Genomic DNA, 23,092 nt, shown 5'->3' with positions numbered 1-23,092 from the left:
CACCAGAATTAATATTTAGAAATTCTCCTAGTTAAACCAGAATTAAATAGGAGTGGAACACAAAGTTAACCCCAGGAACAAAGTAAATTAAGTGGGTTAAATCTGGGCATTCCTATTTGTTTTCCCATGAGCCTCTTGGAAGAAATACCCAGTTTAAAAATGGATCAGGCCTACAACTGGTTTGCTTCAATAATTCTTGAGCATTAGGTGCACCCAGACCACTTAATGGGATAAAACATCCATAAGTGTTTTCTGAAGTGGGTTAAGCTGAGAACAACTGGAAAAGCTTAACTCTACATGGACTTCATGTTTGACCAAGGACCTTAGGTCAGGTAGCCTATATCCCAAATCCAACATCCCATCCATTAAACCACGCAGAGATCCATTTTCTCTGTTTGAGGGCCTTAGTGTTGGTTCTTAGAAAGGAATGAAGTCAATGACAGGAGCTTCCTCTATGAAAGAAGAATAATCAAGGGCTTTGGAGTACTCTTCAGTTGTCTAGCCTCCAAGAGGCTCTCATGTCCATCCATCTCATCTTCACAAGAGTTCAGCTTTTGTTTCTGTTTTTGTATTCACACAAACACATACACACGTACAAAACCGATCTACGGCATTGTCACAAGCAGTGTTCCCTCGAAGCTGAGTCAGTCTGAGCTAGCTCACAGTTTTTTAGCCTCTGGCTCACACATTTTTGTCTTTGCTCAGGAAGGATGGCTCCAGAGCAAACTAATTTATGCAATAGCCAAATTGCTGGCTCACAGCTTTAATGCCAGTAGCTCAGAAAGTAGAATTTTTGCTCACAGGACTCCACAGCTTAGAGGGAGCATTGGTCACAAGTCTTTACAATGTGGCGTTCATGTTCAGCCAGGCTCTCATCCTTGTCTATCAACATCTCTAGCTACATTGGGCCTCTCTGCGACCACAGTCATAATCTTAAAAGAAAGCTCGACTGGGATGCTTTGAACCTAATGGGCAGAACCAGGCCCGAGCACTACAGGGAGAAAAAGAGCACAAAACATTTGAGAATGAAGAATGGTGGGCAATTATAAAGTTTCCATATGGCTCATTTCGAACTCTGTTGCATAATTGTATAAAAGGACACCAATTTGAAGTTCAGAACCATCTAAAGGAAAAGAGTGCCTGGAGAGACCATATTGACTAATATGCTGATATGAGCATGGCTATCCACCATGATTTGATTTAGTCCTTTTGGGGACCATATTATGGTTGGCAGAGTAATTAACACAGCAAAGTTGCACAACCTGGAAAGGTGCACAACCTGATCAAAGTGTAGATAAAGCTTTATTCAGGAACAAACATACTTGACAGTGAACAGAAGAGACAGAGACAGCGTCCTAATTAAATTACATCACTAGCTGAAAGGGAAAAAGAGACCTCACTAGGCTACCTAATTATCTTCTTGGTGCCCCCTGCAGGGTCTTCTTCTTCTTCTCTGTACACCAGTCACTGCCTATTTCAATAGTTATCAGGTTCAATTTCTCGGGTCTGTTCTTCAGTCTACTGCTGTATCATTATCAGCCCACCCACACACAACTGTAGTGTTTACTCTCCTCTGTGTGTGCCAGTCTTGATGGGTAAATGCAAGGGTTTAACTGGGTAAGATGAAAGAGTATCTTATGAAACCTTCATGGTGAAGTACTGATGCAGGATTAACAAGGTCCTTCCATCTGTAAGAACACAAGAATGACCTTGCTGGATCCAAGCTAGGAATGAAGTTGGGCATCTCATCCCTGTGTTTCCACATGAAAATCCTTGTTTCGGTCTCGCTCCTGCACAAGTTGTATAGGCGATGCTTTACCTTTATGCAATTTTCTTCTTCCTCATACCAAAATTCTCCTGCAAAGTATACACAGTTTCTCAGTCCTGTTCCTCAGTGCCTGAACCTCCACACTGTCTGGCACAGGAGAACGACTTGATGAGCAGAATCGCTCACACAACTTTGATGTGCGGACAAGGATAAGCAAGGAGAGGATTGGCTACCGCTCTGGCTTTGGAAATGGTGGGACTGCCCATATGCTGGCAAACCTGTTGAGTAGCCCGTTGAGGTGCCCACACTAATTTGGATGCTAGAGAGTTTACCATTTGCAGTACAGTTATTAAAAAGTATGCCTGTATGTGTGGTGGGGGAGAAAGTGCACACAGTTTTCAGTGATTTTTGAGTGTTAGGGAAACCCAACAACATGTGGATGGCGTATTTTGGCTTTTTTATGGTTTCCTGAAAGGACTGGCAGAAGGTTAGGTGACTCCAATGGAAGGCAGAGAACCAATGAACATCAGGGTTACTACCAGCATGTTTCATATTGCATGACAGGGCACAAATGGTGTGTGATTCATCAGCACTGTTTGGGGGTCCTTGAGGAACAATCAAACCCACATCTGTGGTCAAGAATGCATCTTGCTCTTAACCTCTGAATGCCTTTCCCCCCCTCTTTTGGATCGCAGGCCGACTGTTTCCACTTCTCTGAACTTGTGGCTGGAACATTCACACCATCCTCTAACCTGATTTGTGGTGAACCCCTGGGAGTTTTGTTCCTTCTTTTTTAAAAAGGGAAATTAAGAGCTTTCCTTTCTTTTCCCTCCTGCTTTTTTGTTTCCAATTTCAGAAGCAGAACCCGAAGTTGACAACCTTCTGGTTTCGGATGCTACCCCAGATGGTTTCCGTCTGTCTTGGACAGCCGACGAAGGAGCGTTTGACAGTTTTGTTCTTAAAATCAGGGATACCAATAGGCTTGTAAACCCTCTGGAGCTAATTATACCAGGTCACGAACGCACCCAAGATATAACAGGGCTGAAGGAAGGCACGGAATATTACATAGATCTCTATGGAGTTACCAGTGGACGGCGTTCCCAGCCCGTAAATGCTATTGCAACAACAGGTACTCTTTAGAAAAGAAAAAGAAAAGCATGAGTCACTCACATGTATGCAACCATCTGTGTGTTCACCTGCTGTCTTTCACATTTCTGTCCACTTAAACATTTGGAGCACAACCCACCAAATAGAAGTTGTCTTGCAGTAGCTATGTGTATTCGTGTGTAAATGTCTTTCATATTTCTATTAAGTTAAACATCTGAAGCACAGTTCATGAGTAGAATTTCTCTTGCACAAGCTGCATGGAAAGGAATTAATTTTCATGCACAACTGCATGCATATGTGTACATGTGTCTTTCTCATGTCTCTCTACATAGGAATTAGGAGCACAGTCCCCTGGGAAATGTTCTCGTGCGCAAGCCCTAGAAAAAAGGAACAAGTGCTCATGCACAGCTCCCTATGAGATTTATGCAGCAGAACATCCCAGTGGGTGGTGCTCTGGTTATTAACAATTCATGTACAATCCTCTACTTCCCTTTCCCAATTGGTTCTCAGGTCTCTTTTCATGCATTTAAATGGACAGGACGAGCTTATGTTCCTGTCCTTGAATTTCTCATTTCTCACCCCAGACAGGCTACTGGTGTTTAGATTCCTCTAATGTACTTCAAAGACTACATACTCATGGAGTGTTTGAAAGGTGATCTACAGCATGGCATGTCTGGTAGCCTAGCTAGCTCTTACCCCGTTCAATGATATTAAAGATGGCTTTCTGCCTCTACCTAGGGTCCTGATGGACAATGCTGTTATTTCTAAGGAATCCCACTAAGATGGCACCCAACAAATTCTAAAGAATGGGCAAAGGACTACATTTTTCTTCTCCAACCTGTTCTTTGCTGCAGTAGTAAACTTGTGCCGGACTGTAGGTCATTCATCAGCCAAAAATAAGCTAGAAGGGAACAGTAGCATTTTGTGGAGTTAAGAGGTCTATGTCTACCGGAGCCAAACATTTCCTCAAAACGTAGATCAGACTTTTTTAAAAAGCATGTCCGTTGGAGGTTGGAATCCAACTGGAGGATACAGGAGCAAATTTGGCTCCCAATTGGCTTTCCATCTTGAAATGCCTTCAAACACCTGATTGAATGTTCCTCGTTTTCATTGTACAAAGGTGCATTTGATAGCATCACAGGCAATCTGATGTAGTACAACCCAGATATCGGTGTGGATCCAACCTTCCTCCAAGAAGCTGGCCTCCAGCCTAAGGAGCTGTTGCGCAATGTAAGCAACGCTTCCATTGGAAGAAGAGCCACTTAAGTTAGAGGTTGAGTCTTTAGATTAGAAGAAGTCTTCAAACTTTGCTCAGTGGGGTAGGATCCACTCCACTGGTTGGCTGCATGTGGCAGGTGTGATCAAGCCTCTGCGTTGTGAAGTTCTTGAAGATAAGGGCACAGACATTGGGCTACAACTGGACAAACCAAATCTGGAATAGCCACGCCCTGTTGCTGGTCGCTATGCTTTAGACCAGCTCCAGAGGGTTACATGTTTACGACTGGCTGTCTAGCAGCATCTCCTCTTTTCCACTGACTCATACTAAATGTATGGAAAGCCACGGATGGTTGTTATAATTTCTTCCCTACATGCCGTCCTCCACCGATGACAAGTTCTTAGACTTTTTCAGAGAGATTTAAGAGTCCATGAATAAGTTGCTGATAGAACAAAGCCTATTAAAATTCCCAGGGAAATACCTCACAGAGCATTGCTCCGTGGAGCTGGGGCCCTCGCAATCCCTCAGCAAAATGGAATTAGCTTTTGATTTATTGCCTTCGAGCCTCTTTAAGGCTCTTAATAGTCTTTTTCTCCTTTGATGGTAAGGAGACGTTTTTCAAAGCCAAAGAGGGAAGCTACGGAGGGGGTTTGTTTTGTTAAAGCTAGTGGAAAAGCTGGTCTCAAACAGGAAAGGCAGGAAGGAAATCGGTGGCTCAGGCCAGCAAATTGTTTTTTGGGGGGGGGTCACACTTAGAGTGTCCCGGTCCCCCCTGGCTGGCAGTGGAGGATGGAGGCCACAGGGTTGACAGATTCAGGCTGGGAAACTCCTGGAGATTTGGGGATGGAGCCTGGGGGGGGGGGACAGGGACCTCAGTGGGGTACGATGCCACAGAGTCCGCCCTCTAAAGCATCCATTTTCTCCAGGGGCACTCTGTAGTCTGGAGATGAGCTGGAATCCAGGGGGATCCCCAAGTCCCACCTGGGGGCTGGAATCCCTAGAAGGCTGTGGCTCAGCAGCGGACCCCTACTTTGCACAAGGAAGGTCCCAGATATGATCCCTGGTATCTCCAGTGAAAGGGGGAAATGGACCAATGGCCTGACTCAATATAAGGCAGCCATATAAGAGAACAGAGCAACGGCCAAGACTCCAGTTCCCCACCCCTCTAAGATAGCCTGCAGGCAAGCCATCCTCCCACAGATGCGGTCTCCTCTTCTGCATCTAGGTTGGCAAACTGGAGAGCCAGATGAGCTACATTTAGCTCAGACGCCTCCAGATGCCAATCCCAACTCTATGGAAATATAAAGGTAAAGGTTCCCTTGCTGAAAAGCCAGTCGAATCCGACTCTAGGGTTGCGGTGCTCATCTCCGTTTCAAAGCCGAAGAGCCAGCGCTGTCCGAAGACGTTTCCGTGGTCATGTGGCCGGCATGACTAAACACCAAGGCGCATGGAACACTGTTCCCTTCCCCCCGAAGTGGTACCTATTTATCTACTTGCAATTTCTTGCTTTCGAACTGCTAGGTTGGCAGGAGCTGGAACTAGAGACAGGAGCTCACTCCGTCATGCGGCACCCAGGTCTCGAACTGCTCAACTACTGACCTTCCACAGCCTGCAGTTCAGCGTCTTAACCACTTAGATTTTTAAAAAAACTTATTTAGATATTTACACAGCAGTTTCCCCCACAGTGGGGACCTCAACTCGTTTAGCCCCTCCTCAATTTCATTCTCAGAACCACAACCCTGTGAGATGGGTTAGGTGGAAAGAGAGTGATTTGCCCGAGGCCATCCAGCAGGCTTCCATGGAAGACTGGGGATTTGAACCTGAGTCTCTGTGATCCTTCTAATCAGCCCTCTAAGCACTGCACCATAGACATTTGGTGGTGGTGATTGATAGATCAGCATTTCATGGAAATATTTGGTTCCAGTCTCGGGCAGGGACATAGTTTATCCATCTGTTAACTCTGCCAAATGCTCCTTTCCCCATCGAGCTCATTTCCTAGTTTATTCTCATGAGCTGAGTTATTTTATTTACTCTCCTTTGGCACTGAGCTCACAGGCCTCTCCAAGGCTCCAGGTAACAACATGCAAAGGAAACAAAAGAGATCCACCAGCTGTGAAAACCATACAAGGGAAGAAAAAAACCTAGGCACAATACCAGTGGTCAAAACAACACAAAAAATATTTTATTCTGAGGATCTTTCAGACCCCAGTTTAAGGAGAAAAATGTGCTTCGCAAACAACTTTCCCATTCCTGCAGTGCCGACCTGAAGATCCCTGTTTCAGTTGAATTCTGCTAACTGGACCCGTGATTCTCAGTCTTGCACCTTTTAAAGCTTCCTCCCCCTGAATTATTTTCCTGTAAAACATTCACATTTTGCAACATCATTTGTACATCAGTAAGCCAGCATTATCCAGGCCCTGCACAAATACATGACATACGGTGTCCATATAAGTGGCATTATTTTACAAAGTACATACACAATAAAAATGAACTTGCAAAACCCACAGCAGAAAAGGAAACAAAATGTGGAATATTTGCTCATCCCTAGTCTAATATGTGCCCTGGCCTGAATAGCCCAGACTTGCTGGATCTCGTCGGATCTCAGAAGCTAAGCATTGTCGGCCCTGACTACCATTTGGATGGGAGACCTCCAAAGAGTGCCAGGGTTGTGATGCAGGGGCAGGCAATGCCAAATCATTTCTGAAAGTCTCATGCCTTGAAACCCCCATGGGGTCGCCACAAGTCAGCCGCTACTTGATGGCACTTTCTACCACCACCACCAGTCGAACATGTATTTCTAAATCACAACATTCCTGTGCCACCCTTATGTCCAAAAACAGTCTGGTATACCCAAGGGGAGTTCTCCCATTTTTCTTCCCTGGCAGCAACCTGGGTGAATGAGGTTAGGCTGAACGAGACTGACTGGCCCAAGGTTATCTGGTGACCTGCATGGCCTAGACAGGGATTCAAACTTAGATCTCCCCAGCTTCAGTCCAAATTAACCATTGCACCACTGTGGTTGAGGTGAAAGATTATATCCCAAGGCCAGAAAAAGAGCCCTGCTGGATCAGACCAGCAGCTTATCTAGTCCAGCATCCTGCTTCACACAGCTGCCAACCAGTTGTCCCGGAGGGCCAACAAACAGCAAACAGAGGCCAAGGCCAGCAAACAGAGGCCATCCTGGCACTGGGTTCCAGAGGTTTACTGCCTCTGAATATGGAGGTTCCTTTTACTCGTCATGGTTAGCAGCCATAGATGGACCTCTCCTCCATGAACTGGTCTAACCCCCATTTAAAGCCACCTTTAAACACCCCCTCCGAGAAAGACTGGTGTTCAAAACTCTTTAGAATTTAAAGACCCCTTTTAAACTCATACTGTCAGCTGCTGTTACTTGATATTTTCCTGTTATGCAGAAGCAAAGATTATAAACAGCTCCAGGTAGTGACAACTGGGATGACAACTGGGATGACAACTGATCTCCAGGCAACAGAGACCCAGTCCCCTGGAGAAAATGGTTGCTTTGGAAGGTGGACTCTGTGACATTAGATGTCACCAAAGTCCCTCCCCTCCCTGGCCTCCAAAATTTCCGGGGAACTTCCCAACCCAGAGAAAAAGAAAATCAAGAACAACAGTAAAACGTCTTGTTTGAGATTAACCAAAAGGGCACGAAGCTGGGGTGAGGTTTTAAGTTGCTCAGAATTCTTCCCCATGCTGATGAAAAGGGACTCAAAAGCTTCTTTGCCCCCGGTCACACAGGCCAGATAATGCGGGGGGGGAGGCGTAGCTGTTCGTCCCGGAGCAAAACAAAGCGCGGTAGCCCGATCACATGGTCCCCCAAGTCTCCGTGCTTCGGCTGTTAGCTGGCGATCACACGGCGATGCTGCACCGTGGCAAAGAAGCGGCACGGTGCGATCAGACAAGCGTTTTGCATTTGTGCGCATGCGCAGTTCCGCAGAGGAGCACTGCTTTCAGTTTCATGTTTGTGTGCATGCGCTTATGAAAAACTTCCAGTTTGCGATGAGACGTGGACGGATGCCAAATTCCACGGGATACTAGCGCTCCCGCGATCAGACGCTTGCCTGTGTCGCGCGTTTTCCAGATACTAGTGCACTTTCCTTGGTACTTTTTAACTCCGCATCTTCGGCGGGACGCCATGGGTTGGCCACGGGTGTGCTACGCTTCCCAGATGTTGCGGTGTGATCGCGCCCCGAAAATCTGCCCGACATTCATGCCTTTCGCACTGCAAATTCTCCGTGTGACCGGGGCCTTTATTTGTTACTTGGTGACAGTGTGGTTCAGCCTAATGAAAAAGTATGTCTTGAGTTCTGTTTTTTGGGGGATTTAGAAACTATTTAGCAGAAAGCTTAACTCCAAAAAATAGCCCATTAAAAAGGAGCCAGATATTTTTTTAAAGAAAGAAACCCACAGCCTTTAATATATACAAAGTACATCGTTTCAAATTAAATCAATCTAAATTTGAATTTTGCACGCCATCAGAAGCTCGCCAGCCCCCGCCCCCCCCCCCCCACGCGCGTGCTGTGCACCCAGTTTGCTTAAGCTGCAACTGGCACATCTCCATAGAAGCTTTTAATGTGGTTTGCTTCTGGTACTTTGCTAATGGACCTCCTGTGTGTGGGCGGTTTATTTTTTAAAAACATTTTAAAATCAGAGGTTGTTTTCATTGCAACTGGACAAAGAAACGCCATTTAGGACTGAAATGCTGAATATAAATGTCTGAGGGCCAGACTTATCTCTAGGTGTTGGGAATCTCTTCTTCTTTCCCTCACAGTTCAGATTGCCAAAATAAGTTTCAGACAATGGCAAAAGGGTTGTTTAAAAGAAACCCGGGACATGAGATGGCTTTGATCTGCCTGTGGTTTTAGTACCTCTGTCAAGTATGCAGGGAGATATAAGCAAGAATATGAGGGAGGCTTGTACCGTTTAGAAAGAACCGACAGATTGTCATCAACACATCTATTTTCATTGAAAACGGAGCATTGTTCTGCTACTTGTTACATGATTCCCCAAATAAATACATGACCAGCAACAACCAGAAGGGGGGAAAGGAGGGAAAGAAATATTTCAAAACACTTTCAGAGTGTTCTCTGTCTGCGGCTGCTCCCACATGGGAACCTCTCCCTTGATGGAAAGCAGGAAGCCTCTGTGCTAAAGGCGAAGGCCCACATGTTGTTGTGCTCCTCCTAAGCATGCTTCATGGCACTCCTGAGGCTTTTCCCATTGAACTGAATTGAAAATTACCCTGCTCAAAGGGGTATCCTCAGAGTGGCTGTGGATGAAGTGTCCACGGGGACAGTGTTCAATTACAGGGGGAAGGGCGGAGCTGCACTCCACTTAAAAACGTAGCCTTTTCGAGGGCTGTTTTCCCAGTTATTTTCTGAACTGCTATGTGGCTCAGTACCGAAAGGGAAAGTGAGGGGAAATAGGGGATTCCGGACCACGGAAAAATAAGAGTTGTGTCTAATGCCATAGAGTCCTGCGATACAGGAATGGGGGCACGTGGTCATTATCCCCCCCCCCCTCCATTGATGTGGTGCTTGCTCCTGTTGACATGGTGGGGAGGGAGCATTCCCTCGCAAATCATGGAAAGCCCATGCAATTCTATATTTTACTGGACCAACTTGACTTAGCATAAATGCATGGTTTCGAGCATCCCAGGATGCTTCAGTGCACTACCCCAAAATGCGTCCTACAGATTGCAAAAGTTGAAGGATTCTAGATTGATTTATTTAGGACATCCTGATGCCTCTTCTCCAGTGCCCTACAGGTTACTCAGCCACTTGGCCCCGTGTGTGGGTGACAGAGTTGCTAGCATGATGCTGGCAACCCGTGGGAGACTCATACACTCGGGTGGCACCTTTAACCATAGAGTTTTGCCTGAATGCCAGAGTGTCCCCCAGAGCTATGATGACAGCACTTCTGGTCTCCCAGGAAGTAGCATTATCGCTGCCCTGATGACGCCAATGGCCACATTTCCCCATCCTCCCCATTTCCCCCCACCACCCAGCTGAGCAGCAGAAAAAAGGGGCAGCGGGGTGGGTGGGGGGGAGGGTCCTCTGCAGACGTTGGAGAACTGGCAAGCATAGGCACACTTTTCTGAGCACACATTGGCCAAACATCTCAGATGACCTGTCACATTTCAAAGAGAAAATTGCTGTGAAAATTTGGAAGAATCATCTAGGGTTGCCCGGAAGTATGTCACAAACATCCACACGCTGATCCAGGGAGGGGTTCCAGAATTCCAGTGAAAGGAAGGCGCTCCTTCACCTGGAACTGCTTCCTTGTTCATTTCAATGGAGCATGCTGCTCAACGTGTGCATTCCTTTGCATATGAAAAACGGTACCCTTTTCAGAAATGGACAGGAGCTCCTCATCTGCATGAGTGCATATGTGTACGTGTGGATTTCGTTTTTTCTCTTTTTTTGAGCTCCCGGAGGGGATTTTTTAAATTATTTTTTTAACACTACAATAACTACAACAGAAGAAAAGGGAGGGGAAACTACATATATGGGATAAAGTAAAGAACCCACTACTAACTAAAAGCCCAAGAGAGGAGATCCTCCAACTAGCTTAGTTACATCAAGTCTTCCCATCATTGATCCCTTTATAAACTGAGTCAAGCATTTATAACACTTTCCCTTTAAAGCTTAAATTTAACTGTCTAGAAACAGTACCCCCGATCATCCCATATCAAAAGTCTCAAAGGCACAATTCAGAGTCCTTCAGCCTTTACTTCTCCTTTCCCCTTCTCTTCCACAGCTTATAAGGACTTTTTGGGGCTGTTGCCCCTTGCTCTGACAGAAAGTCCTCTCCGGAAGAGCCCGAGTCTAGCTTGCCACTGGACTTGCTGCCCTCTTCTTTTTCCCCGTCCTCTGGCCTTCCCAGCTGAACGCTTAGAAATTCTTGAGCTTACGTGTGAATTTCTGAAATGGGGAAACATCATCTAGCATATAATATTGGAATGCCACATTTTGGCACTTGACGTGTTTATGCTCTGGTGGGAGAGGACAATTTAGGATTCAAGCAATACGGTTCTCTCGGGCTGCTGTGTTTGTGTCTGGAGTTGGATGCCACGGCAAGATTATTGACCAAATCTAATCCTCAGCCATAAAGGGAATTGTTCTGAGCTTGTTACAAAAGCCTTTGCGGTATCAAACTTTCCATTCCAGTCATAACACTGGACTAAATATTTATTGTAGTTTCAGCTCATGAAGTGGAAATCTGAGACTGTTCTCTTTTTCCCCCTTCCAACCAAGCGTGGATGATGAAACCAGCGGCATGTTAACCCCTTCTCCTTGTCTGTGTCCGTGTGTTTCTCTTTTGGCTAGCTATGGGAGCTCCCAAGGGAATCACTTTCTCAGATATCACTGAAAACTCCGCCGTCGTCAGCTGGACTGCTCCAAGAGCACGAGTGGACAACTTCCGGATTTCCTACGTCCCAGTTACAGGAGGTGAGGGGGGGGCACAAATGGAGATGGGTAGGTATGATGATATCACTGAGAAAGTAAGAAAGGCATTTGTTTGTTGTTTGGAAAATTTCTACGCCACCTCTCCAGGGAACCTGCCTTAATCGGCATATAAAACAAAACACTATAAAAACATGAAATATGTTGAAAGTTATTTAAACCCACCATTCAAAACACAGCAGAGCATAAAACAGCATAAAACATTAAGCATTAAAATGGGTCTTAAATATTTCCCAGGCTAAAGACAAACTATAAGATGCCGTTTAAGAGGATCGGCCCTTTAGTTAAAAGCCTGGGTGAGCATTTCGCCCTGATGCCGGAAAGAAAGCAGTGCAGGGACTAGGCAGGCCTTAAGGGGTAGGGCATTCTACTGGTCAGGTGCCACTCCTGAAAATGCCCTGTCTCTGGTTGCCACTTGCCGCACCTCCAAGGGTGGGGGCATACCAAGCAGGGTTTGTGAGGAAGCTCTTATTGGGTGGCCCAGACAATAGGGAAAGGAGATGGTCTTTCTAGTACTCGGACCTCAAGCCATTTAAGGTTTTAAAAGTAAAAAACAGCACTTTGAATTGTGCCAGAAACAAATGAGCAGCAAGCACAGATTTTTCAGCCCTGGAGTGATACGATCCCTGCATCCTACCCCTAACAGTAGCTTGCCTGCCACATTTCAGATGAGCTGAAGTTTCCAATTGTGATCGTTTTGTCTTCTACTTAGCTTCTTATTTCCTAACCTAGTACTTCTGATGCTCTCCATCAGGCTGCTTTCACACAAAGATTGTTCTCCAGATTGGCATCCAAACTGGAGTAGGGGTATGGGGGGGGGGCAGTAGGAGTATCCACACAATGGGTGGTTCTGCATCTGGCATTTGCTCCACATTTTCTCAACTGGGAGGAAAAAGTACAGCTCAAAACAATATTCAAATACCTCCGGACAACGCTGTACTGACTGCAAAGTCACCCCTGAACAATCATAAAATGGCCATAAATCTATGCAGGAGGTACCATAAAACCCGATGATCAAAGGAAGCGAAAGTGGCATGGAGTGTGGAGGCTACCATAAAATCTGATTGTCAAAGGAAGTGCATGCAATGCAGAGGGGAATTTCTGGTCCAACCAGAGGGAAAAGCCAAGGAAGAATCAGCCAAGGTCACTTTCTGAGTTCTTCCGTGCTTTGCTCTGATCCTTCCAAAAACTGGTTAGTATGATCTTTTTGAGAAAGGTTGTCGTCAAAGCGCCTTTACACACCGTGTGGAAATGAAGGTTTGTAAAAATCCTGCCCAGATCAGCTCCATTTCCCTTGCTTTAGCACCATCCACCCATAAGTGCCATCCCATCCCTTTGCCACTAGAGGGCTTAGTCAGACTTTTTTTTTAAAGGATCACTACTTCCTAGCATGCTATGATAGTGTTATAACATAACAATCAAGTGCCACGATCTACTCAGTTCCTTTCATTTTAAATACATCTCTAGCCATTTTTGTTGTGGAAATGGAAAAGGGCTAGAGACTTACATTTTTTTAAAAAAAGCTGGGAACTGAGGTACTAGTAGATCTGGCAACATAATGCTATAGGGATCGAAGACTTGCTAGCCACCCCCTCCCCCCAAGATTGAAAAAAACCATTTGACAATGTGGCAGGAGAACAAATGCAGGGAAAATGGCGGCTGGTGGAGGAAAGTATGCACAAAACTCCAATGTGGATGCTCCACTGCTAGTGCAAATGCCTTGGCATTCATGCCAGCAACCACAGGGAAACCAGAGACTCCTCTTTGTGTGGATGCAGCCCCATTAAGTGTCTGCCTATTTCTACTGAAAGGCATCTCTCCTTCCACTTTAATTGCATTTGGAGCACTAATTGTGCCCTCCGTGAACAATGAAACCTTTTTTTCAAGATTTCTATACTGGTTCATCATATTTTAGCCAGTACATATTTTCACACTGTTACTTTGGGACCGCAGTGCACCAGGTTGGGAGCATGTTGCTGTAGCTACTGCAGAACAGTGTCTTTTCTTGCTGCGGACATTGTGCATCTTGATGCCCTCGTCCTTGGTAGCCTGCTGGAACATGCCGCCTTCCCCTCTCTGAGAGGCATGCCTTTGCTTCTCTGATGATCACATTGGTGGCTTGGTACATGGAGCTAGGCCATAGTTCAGAAAGAAAGGAAAGTGTCCTCCGAAGACTTTGCTCAACATGGCACCAACAGTGGTGACGTCAGCTCAAAACACTTCTTGATATTGCAAACGGAATAAGAATTCCATGGTAAGGGCAAATGTGTACAGTCAAAGCTGTGCCATACAGCACTCAGTTACCTGGCACACTTGGTAAATCGGCGTGCTGGTCGCCACTGTCTGCTGTCATAGGACAGCAGGCAGTGGCGGAGCGGGCCCTGAGTCCCAACTGTGAGTGTCGCCAGCTTGTGGGCAGAGCACATTGCCAGGATCCCGCTGCCAGGATCCCTTGCTCCCTGCCCCATGCCACTGTTTGGCACTGGCAGTGTGGTGAGCAGGGACTGAGAGAGCCAGGACTCATCACAGCCCATTAAATCACCCCCCTGCTGCAGCACTAATCAACAGTAGGATGGGACTGCACATTCTGATCATGGGCACCACCCGCACTGCTGCCTAGCAGGTGGTGTCCACGGCCAGGCAGTCACCAGGACCGCTGCCTGCTGTTCCTCCACCTGCTGTCAGGCTGTAGGCGAGCAGGCAATGGTTGACCAAGATGTTTGGTCAGCCCTGGTTCCTCAATGATGCCAGTTAACACAGCGTTTACTGTATGATGAGCCCCTTCTTTGCAAACTTCGCTACTGGTAAACGTTTGTGTCACACATCTATTATTTAGAAACGTCAGCCAAGAAAATTCCTTTTATGAGCCCATTGATTTTGAACTTTCTCTGCGGTGAAAAATTCTTCGGGGGGGGGGAGGGCGGGAAGAGCATTTGCAAAACTCATCCAAATCGTTATGGATTCCAGGTAGCCCCCGTGTTGTAACAGTCGACGGAAGCAAGAGTAAAACCAAGCTGCTAAAACTGATTCCGGGTGTAGAGTACATTGTCAGTATCATCTCTGTCAAAGGGTTTGAAGAAAGTGAACCTGTTTCCGGATCTCTAACCACAGGTAGGTACAAAAGCAGATTCTCCCTCCCCCGTCTCCCCCAAATTAAAATATTTTCAATAGGCAGGTGAACCCTGAAAGAGTTGAAAGTGGATAGCTCTTCTTGGCTTGCCTCCTTGAGTCACTTGGGGGTAACTCACTACAGTGTAGCCAACCTGTGCTTGTAAAACATTGCAAGCTGAACCGTGTTCTATCTCTGAAAGAGGCTGGTGGGTTAATGTTAAGTCGCTCGCTTAACAAAGCAGTCGGAGAGTGATTCAGCAAGAACACAACTTTATTCTTCAACTCGAACACAACTCCAACACGGATCAACATCTGATAGCCAGAACAGCCTTTACATTGCAGCTGTCCTGCTTTTAAAAATTCCCAGCTAATATAGCCACACCCACTGTACAAATACCAACCAATAAGGTTGTTCACATAAGGACCAATCACGGATGTTCCCGCTCAGGGAGCTTGCTTGAAAGTGATTGGTTAGGTGCTTCCTGGGCTAGTAACACGATTGGATGGATTTGGATCCTAGCCCAGGACGAGGCTTTACATTACACTTCAATTAGATGTTTCACAACATATCATGCATTCAAGGCAGCTTTGAATACACTACAGTTAACATCATGCTTTTTAAAAGTTTTATTATCTTTTTTTTGGGGGGGTGAGTATTTTGTGTGCATGTGTATGCCTTGAAGTCATGGTTGACTTCTGGAGATCCCTAGTGGGGCTTGGACGTTTCAGAGACCTGGCGTATTACTGCCTGCCTATGTGTCCCAGCCTTGGTATTCCTTGGAGGTCTCCCTTCCAATTACTTGCCAGGGTCGGCCCTGCTTAGCTTCCAAGATCTGAGCAGATCGGGCTTGCCTGGGCTATCCAGGTCGGGGCTAAAGTTTTCTTATCAATCAATCCATTTATATCCTGCCCTTCCTCCATGTGAAGCAGCCTGATAACTAAGTCAGACCATTGGTCTATTGAGATCAGTACCCAGTGAGCTTCCATGATTTACTAGGAATTAGAATTCTTGTCTCCTGGGCCCTGACACTTGCCATTATACACAGTGCTAATGAACATGCAACAATGCAAACAGTAGTATAATATAATTTTTAAAAATGTCACCAGGAAAAAGAAGGGGGGAACTTCTCGTAAAACAGATATAACCCATCTGGGTTCATTTTAGCACAGTACAGGACAGACTATTTCAAAAATGCCAGAAACGGAGACCAACATTCCAGTAATTGCTGGAAATCCCACTAATTGCTGGTATCTCATCTTAGCCCCCAAGAGAGTCATCGACTTCACAACCGATAATAAATCCCAAATCTTTTGTAACCATTGTTGTTTGTCTGAGCGGAGTTGTACTTTCCAAAATCTGGCAAAAACAAGACGCTTGTTTATCTTCTTCCCTGGCTCCTTTGCCAAAACTTATTCTGCTAGACCTTTGGAAACAAATGGTTTCATTATTTATTTCACGGTTAATGTTCCTATTTTTATGAATTTTACAGCTGTTAGCACTGGGTTAGATCCAAAGTTCCGCAAGAGAAGCAAAGATCATGGAATGGGATTTCCTGCCTCCCCCGTCTCAGTTGCCTAGAGTCCCTTGAGCCACCCACAGTTCTGCTCCTGCGGGGGTCAGAGGACCCTCATAGGCTGCACAAGGCTGATGCAGGGATCTGCAGTGGCAAGGGAGACTAGCAAAGATATCCCCCACACTATCCTCTGCCAACTCCCATTCCACTTGCAGAAATGCTTGTTGGGCTCAAACCTCTTGTTTGAATTGGCCAGTGTTTGTGTGTCTGTGATTACTACATACATCACCTTTTGTAGCTATCAGTGGATTTCCCTTATTCCCTTTCTTTATCATTCAGAAGGATCATTCGGGTCCCGATCACACGCAGAATTAGCCGCATGATAGGCACAAATGCCGGGCAGATTTTAAGGGAACACGGGAACATCTGGCAAGTGTCCCGCACCCGTCGGCAACCTGTCTCGCTCCGCCGAAGAAGTGGAGTTAAAAAATACCAGGAAAAGTGCAGTACCAAACGTTTTTGCGACAGGCCGCAGACAGATTTCCCTGTGTGATCATTCTGGCGCGCTCTCATTGCATCAGTGATCCCTCATTGAAGCACACTGGAAACACACGGCGAAGGAAAAAACCCAATTCTCCCGCCGGTGCATCTGATCACGCAGTTGTTGTTGTTGTTGTTCAGTCACACAGTCGAGTCCTACTCTTTGCGACCCCATGGACCAGATCACGCCAGGCCCTCCTGTTTTCCGCCGTCCTCTGAAGTTTGCTCAATTTCTTTTTTTCTTTTTTTTAAATAATTTTAAATTTTATTTTATTTCATAAAAAAATCCAACACCAACACCACCCATGTGCGACTTCCAGGCATTAGAGACATAAATAACATTCCATACAGTATTATATCACAATCAATCTCCGTACAACTCTATTCCACTATTAACCTTCCCTCTTAATCTTATAATCAAATTAACCTCTCAATTTCCTATTAACTGACTAATCCCCCCAATTTTTTTAAACTTTCCCAAATACCCCACCATCCTTTTAAACCTCTTACCCTTCTTCCCACAATCCCCGACATTTCTATACCAATTTGATCCCAAAATTTCTTTACCAAAGGACAATCCCACCACATATGACTGAACGTTCCCACCTCTCCACATTTCCTCCAACAATTTTTACTTCCCGATTTTGAAATATAGCTCAACTTAACTGGTGTATAATACCATTTCTGTATCATCTTCAAACCCTGCTCCTGTATTAACCTAGACGTTGTAACAAAGGGAGGTAATCTAAAAATCCTATCCCACTCTTCCTCCAAAATTTTACCTTGAAGATCTGTTTCCCAATATTCCTTCAAGGCTTCTCTCGGTGATTTCCCTATACCTAATAACACCTTATACAATTTTGAAACTATTTTTGCCTTACCTTCTCCATATTCTTTCACCAATTTTTCAAAGGGAGTAGTAATTCTTTTCCCAATATGATTAATTTCTTCTTCCTTCAGCAATGAGGAAATCTGACTTTTTTGCAACCAATTCATCTTATTCAACACATTATTCTCTTCTTCCATCATCCCATCTGTTCCCCATATCTTTTTCAACTCTTTAATCGTAATCTTCTTTAATGTATCTCCTACCTCCTTTGACATTGATCCCCTTAATGGGGAGAATTTATCATTATACCACATTTTGGTAAGAGGTGATATCCCCGGAGTAAGCTCTTTCTTCCACTTCTCCCACACTATATAAGGCCCCAGAAATGTTGATAATTCATTACCTATCTTCTTCTTCCTATTCTTCCTATCAAACAAACTTTCCTTTCCTCCTACCACCTCTAAATTTTCCCGTTCTATCCAACCAAGATCTTCTCCTAACTCTCCCTCCAGGCAAATCATTAGATGCCTTAATTGATATGCATCATAATACATACTAATATTGGGAATCCCCCATCCCCCATCTTTTATTCCATAATATCTATACCTACCAGCTGTCCTTGAAGTTTGCTCAATTTCATGTTCGTTGCATCTATGACACTGTCTAACCATCTCATCCTTTGCCGTCCCTGTCTTCTTTGACATTCAATCTTTCCCAGCATCAGGGTCTTCTCCAGTGAGTGCTCCCTTCTCATTTGGTGGCCAAAGTATTTGAGCTTCAGTTTCATTATCTGGCCTTCCAGGGAACAGTCAGGGTTGATTTCTTTTAGGATTGACTGATTTGATCTTCTTGCAGTCCAAGGGACTCTCAAGAGTCTTCTCCAGCACCATAGCTCAAAAGAATCTATTCTTGGCGCTCGGCAGTGCGCAGTGGTGGGTCAAATTACTGCGGAGCAAATAGCCTCGCTCCCCCCCCTCACGTTCTCTGGCACGTGTGACCGCACTCTCTGTTTTGCTTTCCGCTCCTCTTGAAATCTGGTGTAAACTAAAATTTCTAAAATGAATTCTGTAATTGGAGCATGCCCAGTTTACAGTAGACTTTGGTTCTTTTATTCCATTTGCATCCCTATGGCAATGTTATTAATGCACGTGTGCATTGATAAAACACCGCAAAAGAGCAATTGCGATCCATATGTGCCTAGATCTGACTGCATCAAGAGTCTTTCTTTGTGTGCGGTGCATACATGTGGCCCCGTGCATTGACAAAACACCGCTCAGAAAGAATTTTCGATACAGCCATATGTAGAACCACATCAGGATTGCTTTACTTATTTTGCAAGAAAGGAACAGCAGACCAGGATGCTACAGAATAATGGAACCATGGATATGTGCTTAAAGTAAAGGTAAAGGTTCCCTTGCTCGAAAGCCAGTCGAATCCGACTCTAGGTTTGCGGTGCTCATCTCCGTTTCAAAGCCAAAGAGCCAGCGCTGTCCAAAGACATTTCCGTGGTCATGTGGCCGGCATGACTAAACACCAAGGCGCATGGAACGCTGTTACCTTCCCACTGAAGTGGTACCTATTTATCTACTTGCAATTTCTTGCTTTCGAACTGCTAGGTTGGCAGGAGCTGGAACTAGAGACGGGAGCTCACTCCGTCATGCGGCAGCTCGGGTCTCGAACTGCTGAACTACTGACCTTCCACAGCCTGCAGTTCAACATCTTAACCACTTGAGCCACCGTGCTTAGCCTTACCCATAGTACTGTGATGATTAGGGTTGAAAGTCCCAAGGTGGTGGCTGGAATCACAGAGATCAGTTCCCCTGGAGGAGATGGCTGCTGTAGAAGGTCAACACTATGGGATTATACCCCACTGAGTTCCCTGCCCTCGCCACAGTCCACCCCCAAAATATCCAGGTATTTCCCATCTCTGAGCTGGAAACCCTACTGATAATGCAAAGTGAAATGGAAGCCGGAAGGATTTTTCTGGAATAGAAGCATTGCACCATCACAGTGTCATGTCTCCCTCCAGTGAGAGAGGTGGCGGAAAAAAATAAGAACTCCCTCACAAGAATGAACAGAACACAGCCACCCATGTGATAAAATGTGTGCAGTGGCCTCTGGAGAGCCACAGGCTGACAGAAGATCATTCCTGACATGTTTTTTGCCTTCTATTCCATGATTTCCCAGACTTGATTCTAAGTTTTCCCCCAAGAAACCTCTGGAACGCAGAGAAATATGTCAGCTGAGAAAGATGGATGATACCAAGACTAGAACTTGCAACCAATTTGCCCTTCACCATAATCCATTTTGCTTTGTCTCAACGTCTTTGAAAGACCTCATCCATAATGGCTTCCCTTTCCCATGGGGATAATAATTTGTTCGTGTGTCTGCTACAAGGAGGTCGCCCTGTTATAAGCCTCTTCTTTACTTCAGCACTTTTTAGACAGCCAGAAGGGAGAAATGAGGGCTTGCAAGGGCTCTGTTTATTTTCTTCATGTAGAGCCGGGAAGCAGGTCAGCTGAGTGTCAGATATTGTCAGCTGACTGCCAAATGCTTGACCATGGTCAAGCAGGATCATATATTCTGTCAAGCCAGGAAGATTCTTGATGGGGGAAAAAATACTGCACTTAATATATGCTTTTTTCCCCTCAGCGCTGGATGCCCCATCAGGACTGGTAGCCGTGAACATCACAGACTCGGAGGCCCTGGCCGTCTGGCAGCCCGCGATAGCTGCCGTGGACAGCTATGTGATTTCCTACGCTGCCGAAGGAGGTAAGTTGAGAGCTCTGTGTGTGTTACACAGCTCTGCAGCCAGTTTGGTGTAGTGGTTGAGTGCGCAGACTCTAATCTGGGAGAACTGGGTTTGATTCCCCACTCCTCCACTTGCACCTGCTGGATGGCCTTGGGCAAGCCGTAGTTTTGATAATAGCTGTTCTTGAAAAAGGGCAGTTTCTGTCAGAGGTTGCTTAGCCCCACCTACCTCACAGGGTGTCTGTTGTGGGGAGGGGAAGGGAAAGGAGTTTGTAAGCCGCTCTGAGACACCTTTCGGTAGTGAAGGGCAGGGTATAAATCCAATCTCTTCTTCTTTTACCTCACATGGTGTCTGTTGTGGGGAGGGGAAGGGAAAGGAGTTTGTAAGCTGCTCTGAGACTTCGAGTGAAGGTCCAATCTCCTCCTCCTCCACTATAGAAAAGCTTCAGAAACTTCAGAAGACTTCAGAAACTTCAGAAGACTTATTTCTGTCTTTATTTATTCCATTTATTCCCTGCCTTTCTTCCCTATGGGGACCCAAAGTGGGTGACATCATTCCTCCCTCTCTCTTATTCTTATCCTCACTAGAACCCTGTAAGGTAGGTTATCCTGAAAGCGTGTGACTGCCCCAAGGTCACCCAGCAAAGGGGATTCCAGCCTGGGCCTCCCAGATCCTAGCTTAACCACTTAGGGATGCCAGCCTCCAGGAGGGACCTGGGGATCCCCTGGAATTACATCTCATCTCCAGACTACAGAGATCAGGTCCCCTGGAGAAAATGGATGCTTTGGAGGGGTGGACTCTATGGCAATGTACCCCACTGAGGCCCATGTCCTCCCCAGGCTCCACCCCCAAATCCCCAGGAGTTTCCCAACCTGAAACTGGCAACCCTCCCCTTCCCACCCCTTAGGGTTGCCAGGTCTTATTGGTGCACTGGTGTGTGTGTGGGAGCCTCCCAGGAGTGTGGCGGGGCTCCAAGACATTATGACATCATGCAGAAGTGATGCAATCATGTTGGGGACATAGCACAGTGAAGTTCTGGTTTGAAGGCAAAAGTGTATGGTAAAATTTCCCTCCAGCCATAGAGTTTTGCCCAAAAACCAGGGCATCGCCACGCAACATCCCTGAAGCAATGATGTCACTTCTGAGTGACATCAGTGCATCAGGGATGTCACGTGGTATCCAGGGGTCATTTCATAGAAAAAGAGGTACAGGAGCTCATTAGCATAACTCATTAGGATAACTTATTTGCATATGCCACACCCCCTGACATCACCGGAGGTGTGTCAGAAGGCAACACCCACTGCTCAGGCTCCAGTGGACTGTTTTGGATTGCTAGCTATTGGGGGGGGGAGTGCAGATCTGCCCTCACAGAGGAGGGAGAGCTTGTGCCCAAATAAAACTTGGTCTTAAAGGTGTCACTGGCCTGTTTTGGACCAGGGATCCCGGGGGGGGGGGCTCTGCAGCTTACCTGGCTGCTTCTTGCTCTGACTGAGGGCTGCTGGGAGCAGGGGGTGGGGCTTGTTGCATGTGCCTGCCCCCTGGGCTCTTTACTGCCGGAGCTCCGCTCCTGTGCGCTCCTGCAGGAAATGACCCCTGGTGGTGTCATTGCTGTTTTCTGGGCGGGGGGGTTCCCCTGCCAGCCAGCTGGCTGGTGGTGGGCAGATGCCCCAAAACTGGGGGATTCCCCACCAGGACCTGGGGAATGTCAACCCTACCACCCCTGCCGGTGGCTGGGGGAACCTGGCAACTTTAACCACTACACCACACTGAAAATTGGAAATGGATACAAAACAAGATATTAAGGGAAACTCAAATGTTATATTTCTTTTCTTGTTTAAATAAAGTTTCTAATCCATCACGCCCTGAAGATTGGTAGTGCCTGAAGGAAGCCCAAAAGCATCCAGGGAGTCAGGCAGAGCAGGGTTTCTGACAAGAAAGACGTATATTGTGGTGTTGTGACCTTTATTTCTTGTTTGCTCCGTTCCTTCAATCCACACCAGTGTTTCAGACTGCCTTAGTCCACACCAGAACTTGGTGTGGGCATGAACAGGGAGAAAGGAAGTTGTATTCACTGTAGCTCCAAACAGAGAAAGAACTGGACTTATTAAACTGTGCTCCTGTGTGAAACCATATTGCCTCCCTATTTTGATACCAACCATGAAGAAAACGACATATATAACATCCCTACTTTTTCAAACTGAAGATTCACTTTTCAGTTCTGCCTTTCCTCTGGATGAACTGAACCCAGGATGTTTCTTTTTACACCATTTTTAATTTCCAGACACTATTTCCTCCCATTTTAATTCATAGGCATCAATAAATCAGCATATATCTCTGTACACATACATATAGATAGGCAATCAGCTGCATATAAAAAACTTTACAACATGCATTGTCGATACATCTGAATTTACAAAATGAGCAGCAAAAGGCAACTAACTATAATCCAGAAATCTGGTTCGAAATCCATCTGAAGCCTTTCTGGGCTCTCCTCTCTAGATTCATCAGTATAAGCCAACTGGTTAGAAGCAAACGGGCTTGGCAATGGAGCAGGCTTTATATGGGTCAGTAACAATTCACACAGCAACTCTGCTAATTCCCTGTTCTTCTTCTCCCATTTAGAGCCAGAAATAACTCAAAGTGTCTCGGGCAACACTGTCGAATATGATCTTACTAACCTTCATCCTGCTGCTGAATATACTCTCAGGATGTATGCTGTTAAAGGACCACAGAGAAGCACTACTGTCTCCACCAGTTTTACTACAGGTACC

The 23,092-nt window shown here is 45.8% G+C and overlaps 1 protein-coding gene across 4 annotated transcripts in view; it reads left to right on the top strand.

Annotated features, from left to right (window-relative positions):
- The window catches only part of TNC (tenascin C), a 134,655-nt gene that overhangs the window by 85,013 nt on the left and 26,550 nt on the right, over positions 1-23,092 (top strand). For 3 of the 4 annotated variants that reach the window (XM_015425571.1, XM_015425570.1, XM_015425573.1), the window contains 5 exons: positions 2,625-2,897; positions 11,438-11,560; positions 14,543-14,686; positions 20,222-20,341; positions 22,944-23,087. In XM_015425571.1, coding sequence (XP_015281057.1) covers positions 2,625-2,897; positions 11,438-11,560; positions 14,543-14,686; positions 20,222-20,341; positions 22,944-23,087 — 804 coding nt within the window. The remainder of the gene's footprint in view (positions 1-2,624; positions 2,898-11,437; positions 11,561-14,542; positions 14,687-20,221; positions 20,342-22,943; positions 23,088-23,092) is intronic. The other variant, XM_015425572.1, reaches the window with a different exon arrangement.

Source organism: Gekko japonicus, unplaced genomic scaffold (assembly GCF_001447785.1).
Source record: "Gekko japonicus isolate JY-2015 unplaced genomic scaffold, Gekko_japonicus_V1.1 scaffold807, whole genome shotgun sequence".
Taxonomy (NCBI): Eukaryota; Metazoa; Chordata; class Lepidosauria; order Squamata; family Gekkonidae; genus Gekko; species Gekko japonicus.
The sequence above is the reverse complement of the archived record's forward strand: the minus strand, read 5'-3'. Positions and strand labels throughout refer to the sequence as shown.